Source organism: Amblyomma maculatum, chromosome 4 (genome assembly GCF_055883805.1).
Source record: "Amblyomma maculatum isolate TAMU_Amacu chromosome 4, ASM5588380v1, whole genome shotgun sequence".
Classification (NCBI taxonomy): Eukaryota; Metazoa; Arthropoda; class Arachnida; order Ixodida; family Ixodidae; genus Amblyomma; species Amblyomma maculatum.
Genome location: NC_139347.1, coordinates 138,673,868 through 138,689,504, shown reverse-complemented (window position 1 = coordinate 138,689,504; position 15,637 = coordinate 138,673,868). Strand labels below are relative to the sequence as shown.

General features: G+C 46.1%; 1 protein-coding gene across 1 annotated transcript in view; it reads left to right on the top strand.

The window, feature by feature from the left end:
* Positions 1 to 15,637, top strand: part of arr (low-density lipoprotein receptor-related protein 6) — a 74,921-nt gene that overhangs the window by 16,961 nt on the left and 42,323 nt on the right. Inside the window, exons 3-6 of the mRNA XM_084602568.1 lie at positions 1,148 to 1,288; positions 2,627 to 2,735; positions 4,242 to 4,392; positions 13,631 to 13,765. Coding sequence (XP_084458694.1) covers positions 1,148 to 1,288; positions 2,627 to 2,735; positions 4,242 to 4,392; positions 13,631 to 13,765 — 536 coding nt within the window. The remainder of the gene's footprint in view (positions 1 to 1,147; positions 1,289 to 2,626; positions 2,736 to 4,241; positions 4,393 to 13,630; positions 13,766 to 15,637) is intronic.

Below are 15,637 nucleotides of genomic sequence, written 5' to 3'. Positions count from 1 at the left end.
CCAAATTGTATCCTGAAATGCCTCGACATTCACTGCTAAGGAGAAAGAAAGTCTGTTCTTTTCTCTCGGAACAGCCGATTGAGTCTTCAGAACTGGGAACCGTTGCATGTCAGGAGTGGCTCAAAACGTCGCTACAGCATAGAAGCTTGCAGTTGACGCTGCTTTATTCATGCTGGTGCAAAAGACAATGAGCGATCTTCTCTTTAACATGTGTTGCCGTAACATTGTGGTTTACTGAGAATGGATTTTCTAGAAAAGGTTGTTTTGCCAACTGCGTGCTGATATACTCAGGTAACTCTGATGAAATTATGTGTGACGTGGAGAAACAATGGGTATGAAAGTAGGTAGACCTTCACAACACCATCAATCTGTGTCTGTAAAACCAGTCTTATCAAAATACCTTCAGTCATTGGCTACGTAACTGAACACATGCGTACGTATATACATATGTAACATTTCTACCGAAGGTTTAATTAATGTTTCATGCATTTGCATCACTCTGAAGTATGGCAGCGTGCAAACAAATATCTTGGAAGTTTATTTGCTCGAAATATGAATACACGTTTATGCCACTAGGCTGTTAGTGCATTGCAGCCATGGTCGTCAAGTTTGGATTGGTGTAGTACAGCTGTTTGGGCTATGCTGTGGACTTAGTTTCTTTTGTTCGCAGAAATCTCGCATAAAACGTAGCTAAACAGGCAAGGGTGGAAGAATGGGCTAGTTGGTAGTTCCATCTTAGGAAAACAAAACAGCGCAATCCTGACACACGGACAAAGAAACAGACTACAACGCAGCGCTGAATTCAACTGGTTATTTTATTGCAGAGCAACACAATATATATGTTCGAAAAGTGGAAGGGAAAGCATGGGTAACAGCTACTGGGTTTGCACGCAACAGAAAGATAATGTACCAAAAGTTAAAAAGATTTGTTTTATTGAGTATCTAAACAGCACTTGCATTTTACATGTAACATGTTGTGGCACCATAAGAAGTAATCTGTTGTGACGCCCTTAATGAAAGCAAATGGACCAAAGTGAATTTCACAGGGAACGCCAATCTTCTGGATCCCTGCGTAATGTGAAACAAAACCCTTCGGATCCTCTTGGACGGAACAGGAAGAGAGCTTACCACTTTGTGTGCCATGCAGACTGCTGTACTGGACAGACTGGGGAGACGTCCCGAAGATCGAGCGAGCAAGCATGGATGGGAACCTCACCACCCGACAGGTCATCGTGAGGGAGGACATCTTCTGGCCTAATGGCCTCACCGTCGACTACGAAGCTCGCAGGTCAGCCACGTGGTCTATGAGTACACTGTTAAGCAGATTGTTACGATTTAGGCTGATATCTTATTTCTGGGGCATCAAACATGGCACACATTTAAAAACAGGCTCTACGGCACCTGTCCTGCCTACTCTGTGTTTTGTGATGTGACTTTACTTTGTGCATTTGGCATAGGACTACAGTCCTCTGCATTGCCCTGCAGAGGAGGGCCCTTTCTTTTGCAGATGGGCTTTGTTGGCTGTATCAGTAGATTTCTTCCCGAGTGCTTACGCGGTCTCCTGTTTGGGAAAAAGGATGACCTGTATTAGTAGGTGTTGTGATATAAAAATATAGCCATCTGTGAGATATTTGTGATTGCTAGAGATATTTTGAGAAGCTTAGCTGCTCGTATCACTCTTTGCTAGGGACTACATATGCTAGACACGGTGCAGTTTTCTTGTTTTATTGATTTTCTCTGTACGTGTGAATACTTTTCTTTGCGACTGAAAACGAAAGGAAAGGAATAAAGAAACTCTGAAAACAGTCTGGAGCAGCTTACTCATAAGCATACTGTTATTGGGCTGCAGCAGACAATTTTTAGGACTCTGTCACACTATTTTGGAACAGAGTGGTAATTAAATTTTTTGCTTTCTCTGAAAATTTTAAAGAACGAAAAAGATTGGTGGTGTTGCAGCAGCAGCAGCAGCAACTATGTGGCTGATACCTGATTGTGCATTTTGGAAGTGGAACCATGCACTTGTGACGAGGTGCATCACAACACTGAGTTTTGATTTGGGGGGTGAGAAGTAATGGGCACTAGATCATTTTGCTGGTTTACAGTAAGCTTGGGGCATGAAGAGTTTGTACCATATTTTGCTGTGTATTAGTCCTCAAAAAATAATCAGCGGAAATTTTGGGGTCATCCTGTGTGCAGAGCCTAAGGTAATTTCATCAGAGCTGAAGGCAGTATGAGCGTCGTGATGGTACCCATTTCTCCTGGCTGGATGCATGAAGCTCCATATGTTAAAAAAGGGGGGTCGATTTGTGAGCAGAGCAGTTTCACTGTTAAATTTGAGTTGCATGTTACCTGGCTCCTTCACACTGGTGGCCACTGTCCATGATGAGCTGTTGACAGCATGAGGACAAACTTCCAGTAGCCTCTGAAGGGTGCACATCATGTGAAAATTTGAATCTGCGGGGCCTGTGTTTGCCCATGATTGTTGGCTTTGTGATTTTAGCATTATGCATATCTTGCTTTGAGCTGCGACTGAAGCGGGGATGCTTGTGTTGTGGTTATTCATTTCGGGTGTGCCTGCTTGCTTGTCCTCTTGTGTAACTGAGCCCTCTGCGTGGGTGTTGTGCAGGATCTACTGGCTAGATGCGAAGCTGAAGCTGATCTCATCCATGGACTACGATGGCAAGAACCGGGAAGTCGTCATCCATGGCTCTCTCGCACTCCCTTTTGCCCTAACGGTGGGTGCCTGTTCATGATACTGAATGGGGTCATGCTGGCTCTGGCCAGAAAAGCCAGCCGTGCCATGCTGCTCTTTACATGCATAGCAAGGTTAGGTATGTTGTGTTTTATGTACACGTACCCAAATGTGGAGCACAATTGGTGTAGCAGAATCATCTTGGTTTCACTGTGGATGTTTATTGCCAGTGAATTGCTTTTAAGCGAGACATTGTGCCTTGGTGTGTGCGTAGGCTTGGTGTTAAAACAGAGAAAGAAGCTGTTCATAACATATTTACGTGCAGGCTTTATTATGCCAGTTGTGCCATGCTTTTGCAACCAGTGTCAGTACAGCAAAATTTCATTAATTTGACCCCTATTAATTTGGAAAATGCAAACTATGTCTGTGGGCCTGGCTAAGGTCCGTGTAAATGTGTGGTGTTGAGCAGCCATTAATTTGCACATGGGTGAGCTTGCCCCATTTAATTCGGATGTTGTTCATACTGATGTACAACGCCCAAAGCCTTTGTTCATCTTTATTAATAGACTTCCTCAAACCTGAATTGCAAAGACAAGTGATGCCTGTGCACCTCAGATGTATGCACTGTGGCAGATCCAATGAAGATCGGAAGCCCCCCATAACCGAAATATAGCCCAACAGCGATGTATGCACTGTGGCAGATCCAATGAAGATCGGAAGCCCCCCATAACCGAAATATAGCCCAACAGCGTAGTTTTAGTTTCAAATCTCCTAAATTCATGTCATGCCACTTCTGCCATTGGGCACACAGATAGTGGTTTGTTTTGGGATGGCTTCATATCATCATAGCACCGACGCGTTTTTTCTCTTGCTTCCACATGCTTCCTTTGCTTTTCAAATACACTGAACTGGCGTGTTTTGAGGAGGCTTGACCACATATTTTGTGTGGTGAAGCATCCTAAAAATATGATGGCGCTGCTTGTGAAGAGGCGCCACCTGCTACTGCGTTGCATTGTGAAGAGGGCTGCAGAGGTACTTACGGTTTTGCAGCAGCTCAATTTTCCCGGCAGTGTGCACAAAGCAAAATATTTTACGAAATTGCAAGAATTTATTGCTGCCGCTTAATTTCCACTTCATATATATAGACAAGAGTATTCCAGGCATCAGTCATTTAAGTTACTATGATTGAAATGGTTTTCGGCAGTCTTTAGGGCCATTTGATAATTGGACATTTTTTGTGGACCTTTGAAGGCCTGCGTTTTCCTTGAGTGTTCAATTGAAAGCTGCATATAACAAATTCACATGTAGCAAAAAAAATCACAGGCTCTTTTCAGTTTCAGTGATGACCAGGTTCAGCTATGTGTGTGCATCTGTTTGTGCACATGTGTGCTTGCATGCTGTGTGTGACACATATGACAAGGTCAGTGACTTTGTGCTATGTTGTAGTTTTCTGGCAGCAGTTCGTGGTGGACTGTAGTACACAGTGCACTGCGCCCTGCACGTGTGTGTGTGCTGCAGCTGAACAGTGGTGGTGTGTCCTGGCATGCAGGTTCTGGGGGACACGCTGTACTGGACGGACTGGCAATCACGGGCGGTGCTTTCCTGCTCCAAGCAGACTGGTGGCCAGAAGCGCACCGTGCTCTCTGGCGACCTGGACCCAATGGACATCCAGGCATACAGCCCTCTGCGCCAGCCCAAAGGTCAGCCGGCACCACAATGCCGGAGGCATTTCGCATTGTAGTTCACCCAGCGTGAATGTGCAGTACTATGTCAGTGGTATTGTGCGAGTGGATCATGTTCATTACCTTCATGCTTGATTCATTTTATCCATCTGTCACTGATATCTTTTAAAGCTGGGAAAAAAAGCCCTGGCGCAAAAAATTCACACACGCACACAAAAAAAAACAGATATAGGGACAACGGACAGGCGCCAACTTCCAACTGTTTATTTCAGAATACAAGCACATGCATTTATATCGTCAAACTACGCCCACTTGACAAAACGTGCATTATCAAAGGTGTGGCTTATCAAGCTATGCCCACTTAAAATGTGCATTATCAAAGCTGTGGCTTATCACCACTCGCTACCTTTGCACAGAAACTCATACTCAGCCACATACAAATTCACCGACGTTTCACTGACACACAAATCTACCTTTTTCTTTATATGAAAGGCTTCTGATAATAGCCTGCCCTCTTTGTTTTTGCTCCTGCCAAGAATATTCGCCTCTTCTAGTCGAGGCTCACACTTGCACACGATGACATGCCTGACCAAATTGGCATATTTATCTTTATTACTATCTATCTTTTTGCCATGTTCCCCAAGGCGTTTGTTTGCCCTACATAGGACCTTCCACAGGTCAGGGGTACCTCGTATATCACTCTTTCCACATAGGATGTGTAAGTACGCTGATGTTTTATTGTGCACCTTGGGCGTTCAGCACCAGAAATGGGGGGTACACGTTTACTCAACTTGTTAGGGGCTGAAAAGACCAGCGGTACCTCGTGCCTGTTAGCCACCTTCTTCATATTGTGCGACACTTTGTGTGTGTAGGGCATAACTTCAGGTACTACCGTGGGCCCCGTCCTTCAGGGCTCATCGGACTGGTGCATCGGACTATGCCAATTCGGTCAGGCATATCAACGCGTACAAGTGTGAGCCTCGACTAGAAGAGGCGAGGATTCTTGGCAGGAGCAAAAACAAAGAGGCCAGGCTATTATTGGGAGCATTTCATATAAAGAAAAAGGCAGGCTTGTGCGTCAGTGAAACGTCGGTGAATTTGTATGCGGCTGAGTATGAGTTTCTGTGCAAAGGTAGCGCGCGGTGATAAGCCATGGCTTTGATAGTGCACGTTTTGTTAAGTGGGCGTAGCTTGATAAGCCACGGCTTTGATAATGCACATTTTGTTAGGTAAGTGGGCGTAGCTTCACGATATAAATGCATGTGCCTGTATTCTGAAATAAACAGTTGGAAGTTGGCGCCTGTCCGTGGTCCCTGTGTCTCTTTTTTTGTGTGTGTGTGAATTTTTAGCGCCAGAGTTTTTTTCCCAGTTTTAAAAGATGTTAGACCAACTAGCCCGGCAACATGCTTTATTGTGTCACTGATATGTTGCGGCAAACAAATTGACAGACTGCGAGAATGGAATGGCTCTCTTCACTCTCTTCAGTCTGTTGAAGCAAAACTGGCTCAGTTGCCAGGAGCAGTTTATGCACTCTAGTTCTCAATCCAAGTTAGTTTGCAGCCTACTGTCCTCGCTTGTTTCTGAGGGCAGGAAAGGCGCAGTACAGTGAAAGTTTGTTCATTCAAACCTTGATAAATCAAATGTTCTGATAATATGAACTGCACTGTTTGGTCCGGCCTATCTCCATAAAATTCTATGTATAAAAAAAAACTATTAATTTGAACGTGAGTCTGTTTTGCCAGCGATGATTAAAGCTATGTGCCTAGCCAGAGAAACGCCCCCGTGATAAGGCAGCATACTTACGAGGCTGTGCAACTCTAAAATGTCGAGCCAAGATTAAGCCAGGTGAAGCCATGGAATAACGGGTAAAGCTGAATAGGTGTCGTGGCCAACCTGGCGGACAGGGGTGCCGGAGAGCAAGAGAATGGCAGCCACAGTGGCGGTTGCCTGCTCTATTCCACGTGATCTCTGAGGTTTGCAACTAAACGCTCATTAATTGGACCTTCTTGAACTTCAAAATACGGACAAGTCTTACTGTATACAGTGAAATCTCGTTACTACAAACACCACATTAACGAACTTTTCAAATTAACGAATTTTTTAAGAATCCCCGGCAGATTTGCTATGTTTTCAATGTAAAACTATTTCAGAATTATGAATTTCAAAATAGCGTATATTTCAGAATAACGAACGTATTTTATTTCTTGTTCTATAATTTTGGAACTTCAGTATTACGAATTTGGCTAAAATTAACAGCACCGCAGCTGGCAACTCTCGCGTGAAACGAAACAGAAACCACCGTTTCTGTGTGTATGGTCCGTGGGCTGTAGCTATCATCATTAGGACATCTAGGACCAGCTCCTAGTGCCACCATGAAGCTATGGTTTATTACGCAGTAGCCAGCAGGCCTAGCTGCCTGCGTTTTTTTTCTTCCTGTGTTGTGTGCCGTACGCGACTCGGTCGTTCGTGCGTTCGCGCGTGCGGGACGGTAATTTTTTTTTTCTTTTTTTTTTTTTTTTTTGCCGCTGATTATCTTATTGCGAAGTTTGTGCGAGATTGGCGATGATATTAGCCAGCGAAGTGCCAAGAAGATATGAACGCAACTGCTTTCACTGCAAGAAATCGACGCAGGGAAAAAGCGATTCGGCCTCTACAGACAGCTAGCATTGCCCCATCGACTGCCGCGATCATTATGAAAGACCGAGACAAGATTTTCAAAGCTCAGGGAGCATTGAAGATGGGGTCATAAAAATTTTTTTTTTTTTTTTTTTTTTTTTTGCACATGGACAAAGTCCGTACTTTCATCGCTCGGTGCAATCACGCACGCGATGAGGTGTTCCAGAAAGCGGAAGGTGTATGTGCTGTAGTGGTGTAATGTAGTGCGCGGTCGTGTTTGCTGCACGCGGCAGAAGAAAATAATGGATTTCTTCAAATAAATCAGTTTTGGAGTTAGTGCAACCTTTTCACTTGAGGTTTTGCTTGTCTACACACGTGCCTACTGCCAAGGTACGTCATTTTCATACCTAGGTTTGACCACTGGCTTATAATCGCAGATTTTTCATTACAACGATATTTCAAAATAACGAATGATTTTTCGCGGTCCCGCGGGATTCGTTATATCGAGATTTGACTGTATAGGTGCAGTCTCGGCCAACGCCCATGTAGTGTTATGGTGGCTATGGGAGTCGCACCAGTTGGGCCACGTCCATGAACGATTGGTCCTGTAAGCGTTCGTCAAAATAGCACTCCTGAAACCTGAACTGCATGTTACTATGTTGACCACGCACCTTTGACGTGCATGCAACACCAAGCATGACGAAACACAAACTCGACTTCGATAATGCACCAACTAATTAGTTCTGGCTTTGCTTTTATGAGCTCCGCATTATTCACATCAGCCTGCGATGACTCCACTGCTTCAAACACATGTGCTTGCCAAGTGCTGTTCAGTGCATCGTGGGGTGAAGCCTTACACGCAGTGCAGTCTGCTTGCGAAGGGTCATCGCCACTACGTCACCAAAATGTGAAGAATGCCGAGGACGCCCTTACATTTCCGAGCAGTTCTATTTTGACGCTCCCGAAAGTCTGTACGCAATAAGATATTTTTGGGGATGCGAAAAATAGTCAAAGGCGAGCTGTTTTTATATAGAAAGCGGGCGATCGTTACTTTACTGTAATGCAGGAGGTCTTTGTCAATTTTTAGAGTCCATTCGGTAATTGAGACTTTAAAGATTCGAGCTTTTTTCAGACGCGTGAAGTTTGAATGAATGACTTTTACGGTAACTTGCTCACTTCGTCTGTGACGTGAGCCTTCAAAAACATTCCTTTGCTCAAAATAAACAAGACGAATAAGCTGCGAATAGCCTTAGACTAGGAAATAGAATGCCTAATTGGCTTTGGCCAAATGGGAACTAGTTTACCACATGAACACGACCTTTTCTGCATGCATCACAGGACAGCTGAAATTATCTACAGTTGAACCCGAATATATCCAGACTCGAAGAGGATCGTAGAATAGTTCAATACACAGAAATCTGGATGACACCTCTTGCAATTGTGACAGATGATGCCTTATTTACTCACATAATGACCCCACTTCCTCCCTTTTTTCGCCGCCAAGGAATTGAAATTAAAAAAAAATATATAAGTATTCATTACAGCGTCGCCAACCCCGCCGCCGCGATGCAGTGGTTAATACTGTGCTGGAGTTCCCGGGTACGATCCTGACCGCCGCCGGCTGGGATAAAGGAGAAATGTAGAGGAGTCGGCGTGTTTTGCGATGTCAGTGCACGCTATCCCCAGGTGGTCAAAATTAGTCCGTAGTCCTCCACTACGGCTCCTCTTTCTCTTTTTCCACTTTTACTCCCCATGCCGCTGCGAATAAAGACAGGATAAGAACGAGGGAGAAAGTAGAAAGAGAGAAAGATCCGTAAAATTCTTCCTTTCTCCGTGCTCCTACACACCCATGGAGGAAGAAGAGAATGCATTCACTCCTGCGCTTCTCTTTTTCATGTTTCCACTCTCTGCAGCAGGCTGTATTGGCTATGTCTGCTCCATACCGGCCGTTGCTAAGCTGGGCCCATATTCCGAGTTTGCATCGTTATCGAAAGTGTTGCTATCTCCCCGACCTCGAGTCACCTGATTGGTGGAAACGCTGGAACATGATGTTGCCACCTCTTCCAGTTCCGAAGTGGCAACATCCAGTTCCGGCGTTTCGACCAATCAAATGGCTCGAGGTCATGTGAGATAGCGACACTTCGATAACGACGCAAACTCGGAATACGGGCCCTGGTTCCCTCTTATTGCTTCACGCACTTGGTTTGCAAACTTCATGCGGTGTCGCGCGGCAAATGACCGAAGATGATGCGATCATCTTTGGAGAAAGTGCATCTTCCAGTGTGCGGGGCGGAGTTTGATATTGCCGCAATGTTATCTTACTGGCGCCGCCATGTGGCGAGCTCGGGAGACTGGCACGCGCTCGTTTTCTTCGCTCTTTGTGCACGCCTGCCAGTTGGTTCCGTGCCTTTTTTTGCCGGTGCCTTTGCGTAGGTGAAAGTAAATCAGCCTACTCAGTTTTACTGGCTTCTGTGACATTTTTGGTGGAGGTGCTGGCTACATCCCATGTACGAAGATCCTCTGGGTGCCCCCTCCGCCCATCTACACGCTGTGAACACGGCACCTGTGCACAAGGCGAGCCGCCGCATAAGAGGCTTAGCTCTCGAGTGTGGTCCCCTTGTTTCCCCACCGCGAATCATGATGACTACAGCAGCAAGCCAGACCATTCAGCTTCCCGTGAATGCCCAGCCGCTGATCTGCCATACTCCACGTATGCCCACGCCGTTCCATGGCGACAGGTTTGAAGACGTTGAGGACTGGTTGACCAGCTACGACCGGGTTGTTGTGTTTGTGTGGGACGAGGAGCGGAAATTGCGGAATGTTTATTTTGCACTAGAGGATGCAGCCAAGATGAGGTTCGAAAACCATGAGGCTACCATTACCACCTGGCAGGATTTCCGGCGGCTGCTGCTCGGAACATTTGGCAACGATGCAAGGAAAGAGATGGCTGAACTCGCTCTACAGTCGCGATCACAATGGCCTAATGAGAGCGTCGCCATGTTTGTCGAAGAAATGACTCTGCCTTTCAACCGGGCGGATCCGGCCATGTTGGAGGCAAAGAAAGTGCGCCACCTTGTGCGAGGCGTCAAGGAGCAGCTGTTTGCTGGCCTTGTATGTGACCCTCCATGTATTGTGGCCGATTTCATGCAGAAAATGAGCACGTGCCAGTCTCCCGAGCTCGCCACATGGCGGCGCCAGTAAGATAACATTGCGGCAATATATTGAACGACCAGTGCACCGTATAAACCGGAATGTAGGGCGAGTGGGAATATAGGTCGACCCCCTTTCCTTGAAGTTGAAAAAAAAAGAACACCACCAAAAATTGACGAAATGCGTTTAGTTGCAGCGGGCTGCATCACTGCATCGTCAGAACCTTCAGACTACGGTCTATTCCGAAGTTTCTGCAGCATTGTCTGAAGATGGCTCTTTGTTGCTCACTGCCTCCCACTGTGCATTGTCTTCAGTGCCATCAAGCATTTTGCTTATACAGTCGAACCCGGATATATAGAACTTGAAGGGGATCGCAAAATAGTTCAATATATCGATAATTCGATATACAGAAATCGGTTTGTGACTGCACTTACGATGCGAAAAAACGATACCGTATTTGTCGCGTAATCAAACCACTCGCATAATGAATCCACCCTCCACTTTTGCACCTGAGAATTTGAAAGAAAAAAAAAGCTTTAAGGCCAGCTCGCTCACGTGCAAGCGATTGAGCGATCTCAGCAACGAGCGGCAGCGACAGAGCGAAAAATTTCCAATTTCCAATTTCGAGCCACCGCGGCAGCTCAAAACAAGGTTTCTGTAAAACAAGGTTTCTGTGTTCCCGCGGCGGCAGAAATCACCAACATTTTCACTTGCATGTCGATGGCGTGCACCACTCCATTTCACAGCTCATTTCTTGGCAGCGTGCCAAGATGCTGCGCAGCGATGCTGTGGGGGGGGGGGGGAGTGAGCTTGGCAGAGTGCCCGTGATGGCTTGATTGCACAAACCTGGTTCGATTTATCACGCCGCGCTTGGGGCGGGCGTCATGATCGCAGCTGACCGCGTGTTTTCGCTAATTTATACATGCAAGGATAAACGACTCCCGCAAAAAAAAAAAAAAAAAAAAAAAAAAAGCTGCCGCTTCTTAACGCCCGCAGGTGCCATATCTTACGCTATGCGGCGCGTACAGCACAGCGATAAAAATGATTGACTCTTGCGAAAAGAAAAAACAAGAGACAGAGAGAGATCTGCCGCTTCTTATCTTAATGTCCGCAGGCGCCATAGCCACGTCAGTCGCCGCGTGCAGAGGGTTGGGTTCGGAATACACGCTGGAGAAAGCGTCGCATGTCTGTCTGAAAACGGGCTAAGCTGGCTTGGCGCATGCATAGCGCGTGCTACTGCGAACGAAGGCCGGGAGAGAGAGATAGCTCAGCAAAAGAATGGGCACACCCACGCACATGGCTTGCAAACATCATGTGCTGGCGCGCGAGAAACGATAATTGCAGATGCGCGCGCCTTTAGGGAATGGGTGCGGCGCTGCCCAGACCAGCCGTCGCCGATTTGTCCCCTCTCATTCCTTCCGCGCGTGGCTTGAAAACGTCACGCGGCAAACGGCCGAGGGTGATGCGATCGTCTTTGGGGAAGGGACACTTTCCAGTGCGTGGTGCGGAGTTCGATATATCGAACGACCGGTGAAATTGAGTTCGATACATGATGCGGCTTTCCTATACTTTTACATGGGATTTTCAAGGGGATATTCCGCGAGTTCGATATAACCAAAATTCGATATATCCGGGTTCGACTGTACAGCACTTTTTGAACGCCTTTTGCACCATGGCATCTGGCAAAGAACGCCAGGCCGCCAACACCCAGCTGCAAACGGTCGCAAGCGGAGGCCTTTGCAGGCGGCCCGTCGGCGCCCCCGGGTTGTCGCCGGGCATCCACTGTCCTTAAAGGGCTTGTTCAGAACGACAAGTGGTTGAAGGGAGCTGGAATGACGACGAGGTCCGTCCTAGCGTCGCTAAGTTCTCGCTTCATTGTTTCAGTCAGGTGACAGCGAAATGCATCTATAACTATCATGCTCCGAAGACACAGTAGTGCACTGAGCCGGCGTTTCCACACCACGCGGATCCATTCAACTATCATGGCTTCATCCATGTACCCCTTTTCGTTCACATGCACAACACCTGACGGGAAAGCTTCCTTCAGCATCGCCATTCTCTTGAAAATAATGAAAAGTGGTAGCTTTCTGCCATCAGCCGTGCAAGCAACCATTACAGTGAAGCGCGAGTGCTTGCTGCCTGTCAACAGGAGTTTCACATCCTTGGCTCTGCGTTTGCTGACCGTGGAGGATGATGGCATGTCATACCACACTGGGTTGTCGTCGGCATTCGCTATTTGCCCCAGCATGTAGTTGTGCTCCTCCCGAAGCCGAATCACGAACCACTGGAAGCTGACAAGTTTATCGGCGATCTCCCCTGGCAACTTTTGGCATTACGACGTGCATCGACGGAGGGAAAATCCTTTGCGCATAATGAAATGGCTCATCCATGACCTCGGAACGCTGCACTCCGCATGATCCAGACTAGCTTCACGCGCAAGCTCCAGAGCTTGCGCGTGAAGCTAGTCTGGATTATGTGGAGTTCAGCGCTTCGTGGTCATGGATGTGCCGTTTTATTATGCGTAAGGGATTTTCACAGCTTTGCAGTCAATTGAATTTACTGTCACGGCTAGAGAGTGTGCATGAAGCTGCCGCATAAAGTCCACAAGGTCGTCCTCAAGTTGTGGGTGCGCTGCACCTCGCCCACGAAAGGACTTTTTGCCAGGATTGCAAGTGAACGGCTTGTCTGTTTGTCCGCGCCAATACCGTGCGCTCTTTCAGAAACGCCGATTTTTGCTGAGCAGCCATGTTGTTGTCGCTTCGGTGAACTCCATAACTTTCTTCTTAAAAGCAACAGTAAATTGCCGCCACGTGCCACTATTCATGGCTAAAGAATATATGCTCTATGTCGAACGGAACACCACACACTAGGTTGGACACTGAGGACAAGCCAACGACTGAAAAAAAAAGTGCAAGCAAATGTAGGATATCATTATGGCTTTGGCTATCTGTACATCATGCAACATGTTGCCAGACTGTGACTCACATTCTGCTATTAAGACGAGGGTGACTTTAACTTGCTTTTTTCAAAAAAAAAAAAAAAAAATCTTGACCTATGTTCTAATTTTTTCGGTAATTGGACTTCAATATGTGACGCAACTTATCTATCTTTTTACATGGAATATTCAAAGGGATAATCTGAGAGTTCGATTGAACCAAAATTCGAAGTGCAGGTAAACCTCTATGTAATGAACCTCCATGTAGTGAATTTCTTTATATTACAGTTTTTTTGTTTTGTATTTTTTTTTTTTCAATTCCCCAATGCTGCCCCGATTGAAGTGCATGTATTTGAAAACTCCATGTAACGAACATGTTGCAGCAGTTGACCTTGATTACAGCGAACTCGTGGCGCTGACAGAAGTGCACTTTGCATGTCATACATCTTAGGGAACAAGAAATGGGTGTCAACCTTTGCAAATGGCTGCAGTGCTGATGGATGCAACGAGAATCTGCTTTGTTGTAGAGCCAAGAGTAATGTCTTTGTTGTGCAGGCGAGGGCTCTCAGTGCAGCTACAACAATGGTGGTTGCTCTCACTTGTGCCTGGTGTCCTCGGAGCCCCCCTTCTACAGCTGTGCCTGCCCCACTGGGGTGCGCCTGCTCAACGACTCTCGCACCTGTGCCCAAGGTCTGTCTCTCTCACTGTTACAGCGCAGGGCAAAACACAACAAGCATGGTAAACAGGCACTGTGTCGCCACCCTGAAGGGGGCCCACTCTGGACAACCCCATCCAGGTTTTATTCTTGAAAGAAATCTGTTCTGTGCATTTTTTGGACTGTCTAATGTTTTTCTGGCAGCAAAAAAAAAAGGATGTAATTTATTACATTGCAAATTGGGTTTTAAAGAAAAAGTGATGCAGACTTGTGACATCAGGAATGGAGAGGACATGGTGAAAGGCTTTGGAGTGAGTGGTATTGTGGCCTAGATTCAGAGATCTGCTTCAAATAACTGTTGTCTAACATTATAGCTTGCTTGCTGAAGCAGTCATCGGCAGCAAAACATTTAATTGGGTGAGTTGGTAGATAGTCATATGTAAGCAGCGCAACCTATAAGGGACAAGAAAAGAAAAGACAGGACAACGCTCATCCTATGTCCCTTCTTTTCTTGTCCCTTTTAGGTTACGCTGTTTACATTATGGAAATCAAAAGCAGACTACACACGTGCTTCGTTTCTTTGGTCTCTCTGAGTTTAAAATGGCTCTCCTCTCCTCCTCTCAATGACGGGAGGAGGGACTAAGCAAAACTCTTATAATTCATTCCTCATATAATTGAATATCTCACAAGACTGATGCACTGTTTTGATTACCAATTGTCACTTTTCTTTTTCTCTGCACAATTTAAAATGCTCCTCTGCGTCTTGTGGGAATTCAGATCAAGCATTGCCAGATGTCTGTATGGCATGTGTACAATTGTGTTCTCATTTCTCGCATTATCAAGCAGGACATGAACGTTAAAATGGACACTTCAAACTACACACCATATGTATGACTGCTCCAAATTGAGGCATTTCGTGTGACATGATACGACCATGCCAGGGATGTGCCAGGTTGTGTTCATGCTCTACCTGAAATCTTTATATCACTCTGCTAGTTGTTCAGCAGTTCCTCTATAGGGCATTCACAACAGGGAGAAAAGTGGTTTGGCATGTTCACCTGCAGCGCAAAAGTGAGCTTACACTAACAGTGCACGTACTGGTGCAAAGCGTTGTCTACTAGGGGATAGTGGATGAGCAGTGCACTGCTTGTGCGGTGTCACAAGGGCTGACATACTCTGCCCCAAAGTCGTAGCTGAAAGCGCTTTGCAATGTCCCTGTTTTTTAGAAAGTTCCAACTCTATAAAGTTTTTTATTGGATCAATAACTTCACGTGGGAATCAGTACATGTCTAATTTCCATACTGCCTTCATCAGCATAGCGAGAGTTAGAGTTGGCAGGGAATGAGCCGTTTCCTGCAGACTTCTCTGTGCAAACAGGTGAAGGCTCGGGTTGTTCCCAACAGTCTGTAAAACCATCCTTTCTGGCAGTCGAACTCAGGATCGCCTAGTTAAACACACATATCAGCCCTAATTTTGACTTTGAATACCATGGGGCATTGTGATATCATGCACCATTGAGATGTATTTCTTTAAAGCGGACAACTGGGCTAGTCAGTGATCTCTAGACTCAATGCACATGGTAACTAGCACTAAATGCAAGGAGAGAAGAGAGACGGACACCACAAACGCTAGTGTTCAAGGTGTACATCTCTCTCCTCTCCTTGTCTTTTGTGCTAGTTACCATGTGCATTGAGTCTAGAGATGTATTCTACCAGGCTGATCCATTCTGGACGGTTCTCGCTGGTTGTTGTATGTTATTGTATGAATCAGAGCATGAATAGTTTTGCATTGTGTACTAGTTGAGATTTCTGATGCATTATCTCCATGAAATCTTCACAGCGCCTGTGCCGATCTGTCGGTCAAATGCATATTGTTGCGTGAATGGGATAAATGGGTCTGTGCTGTAG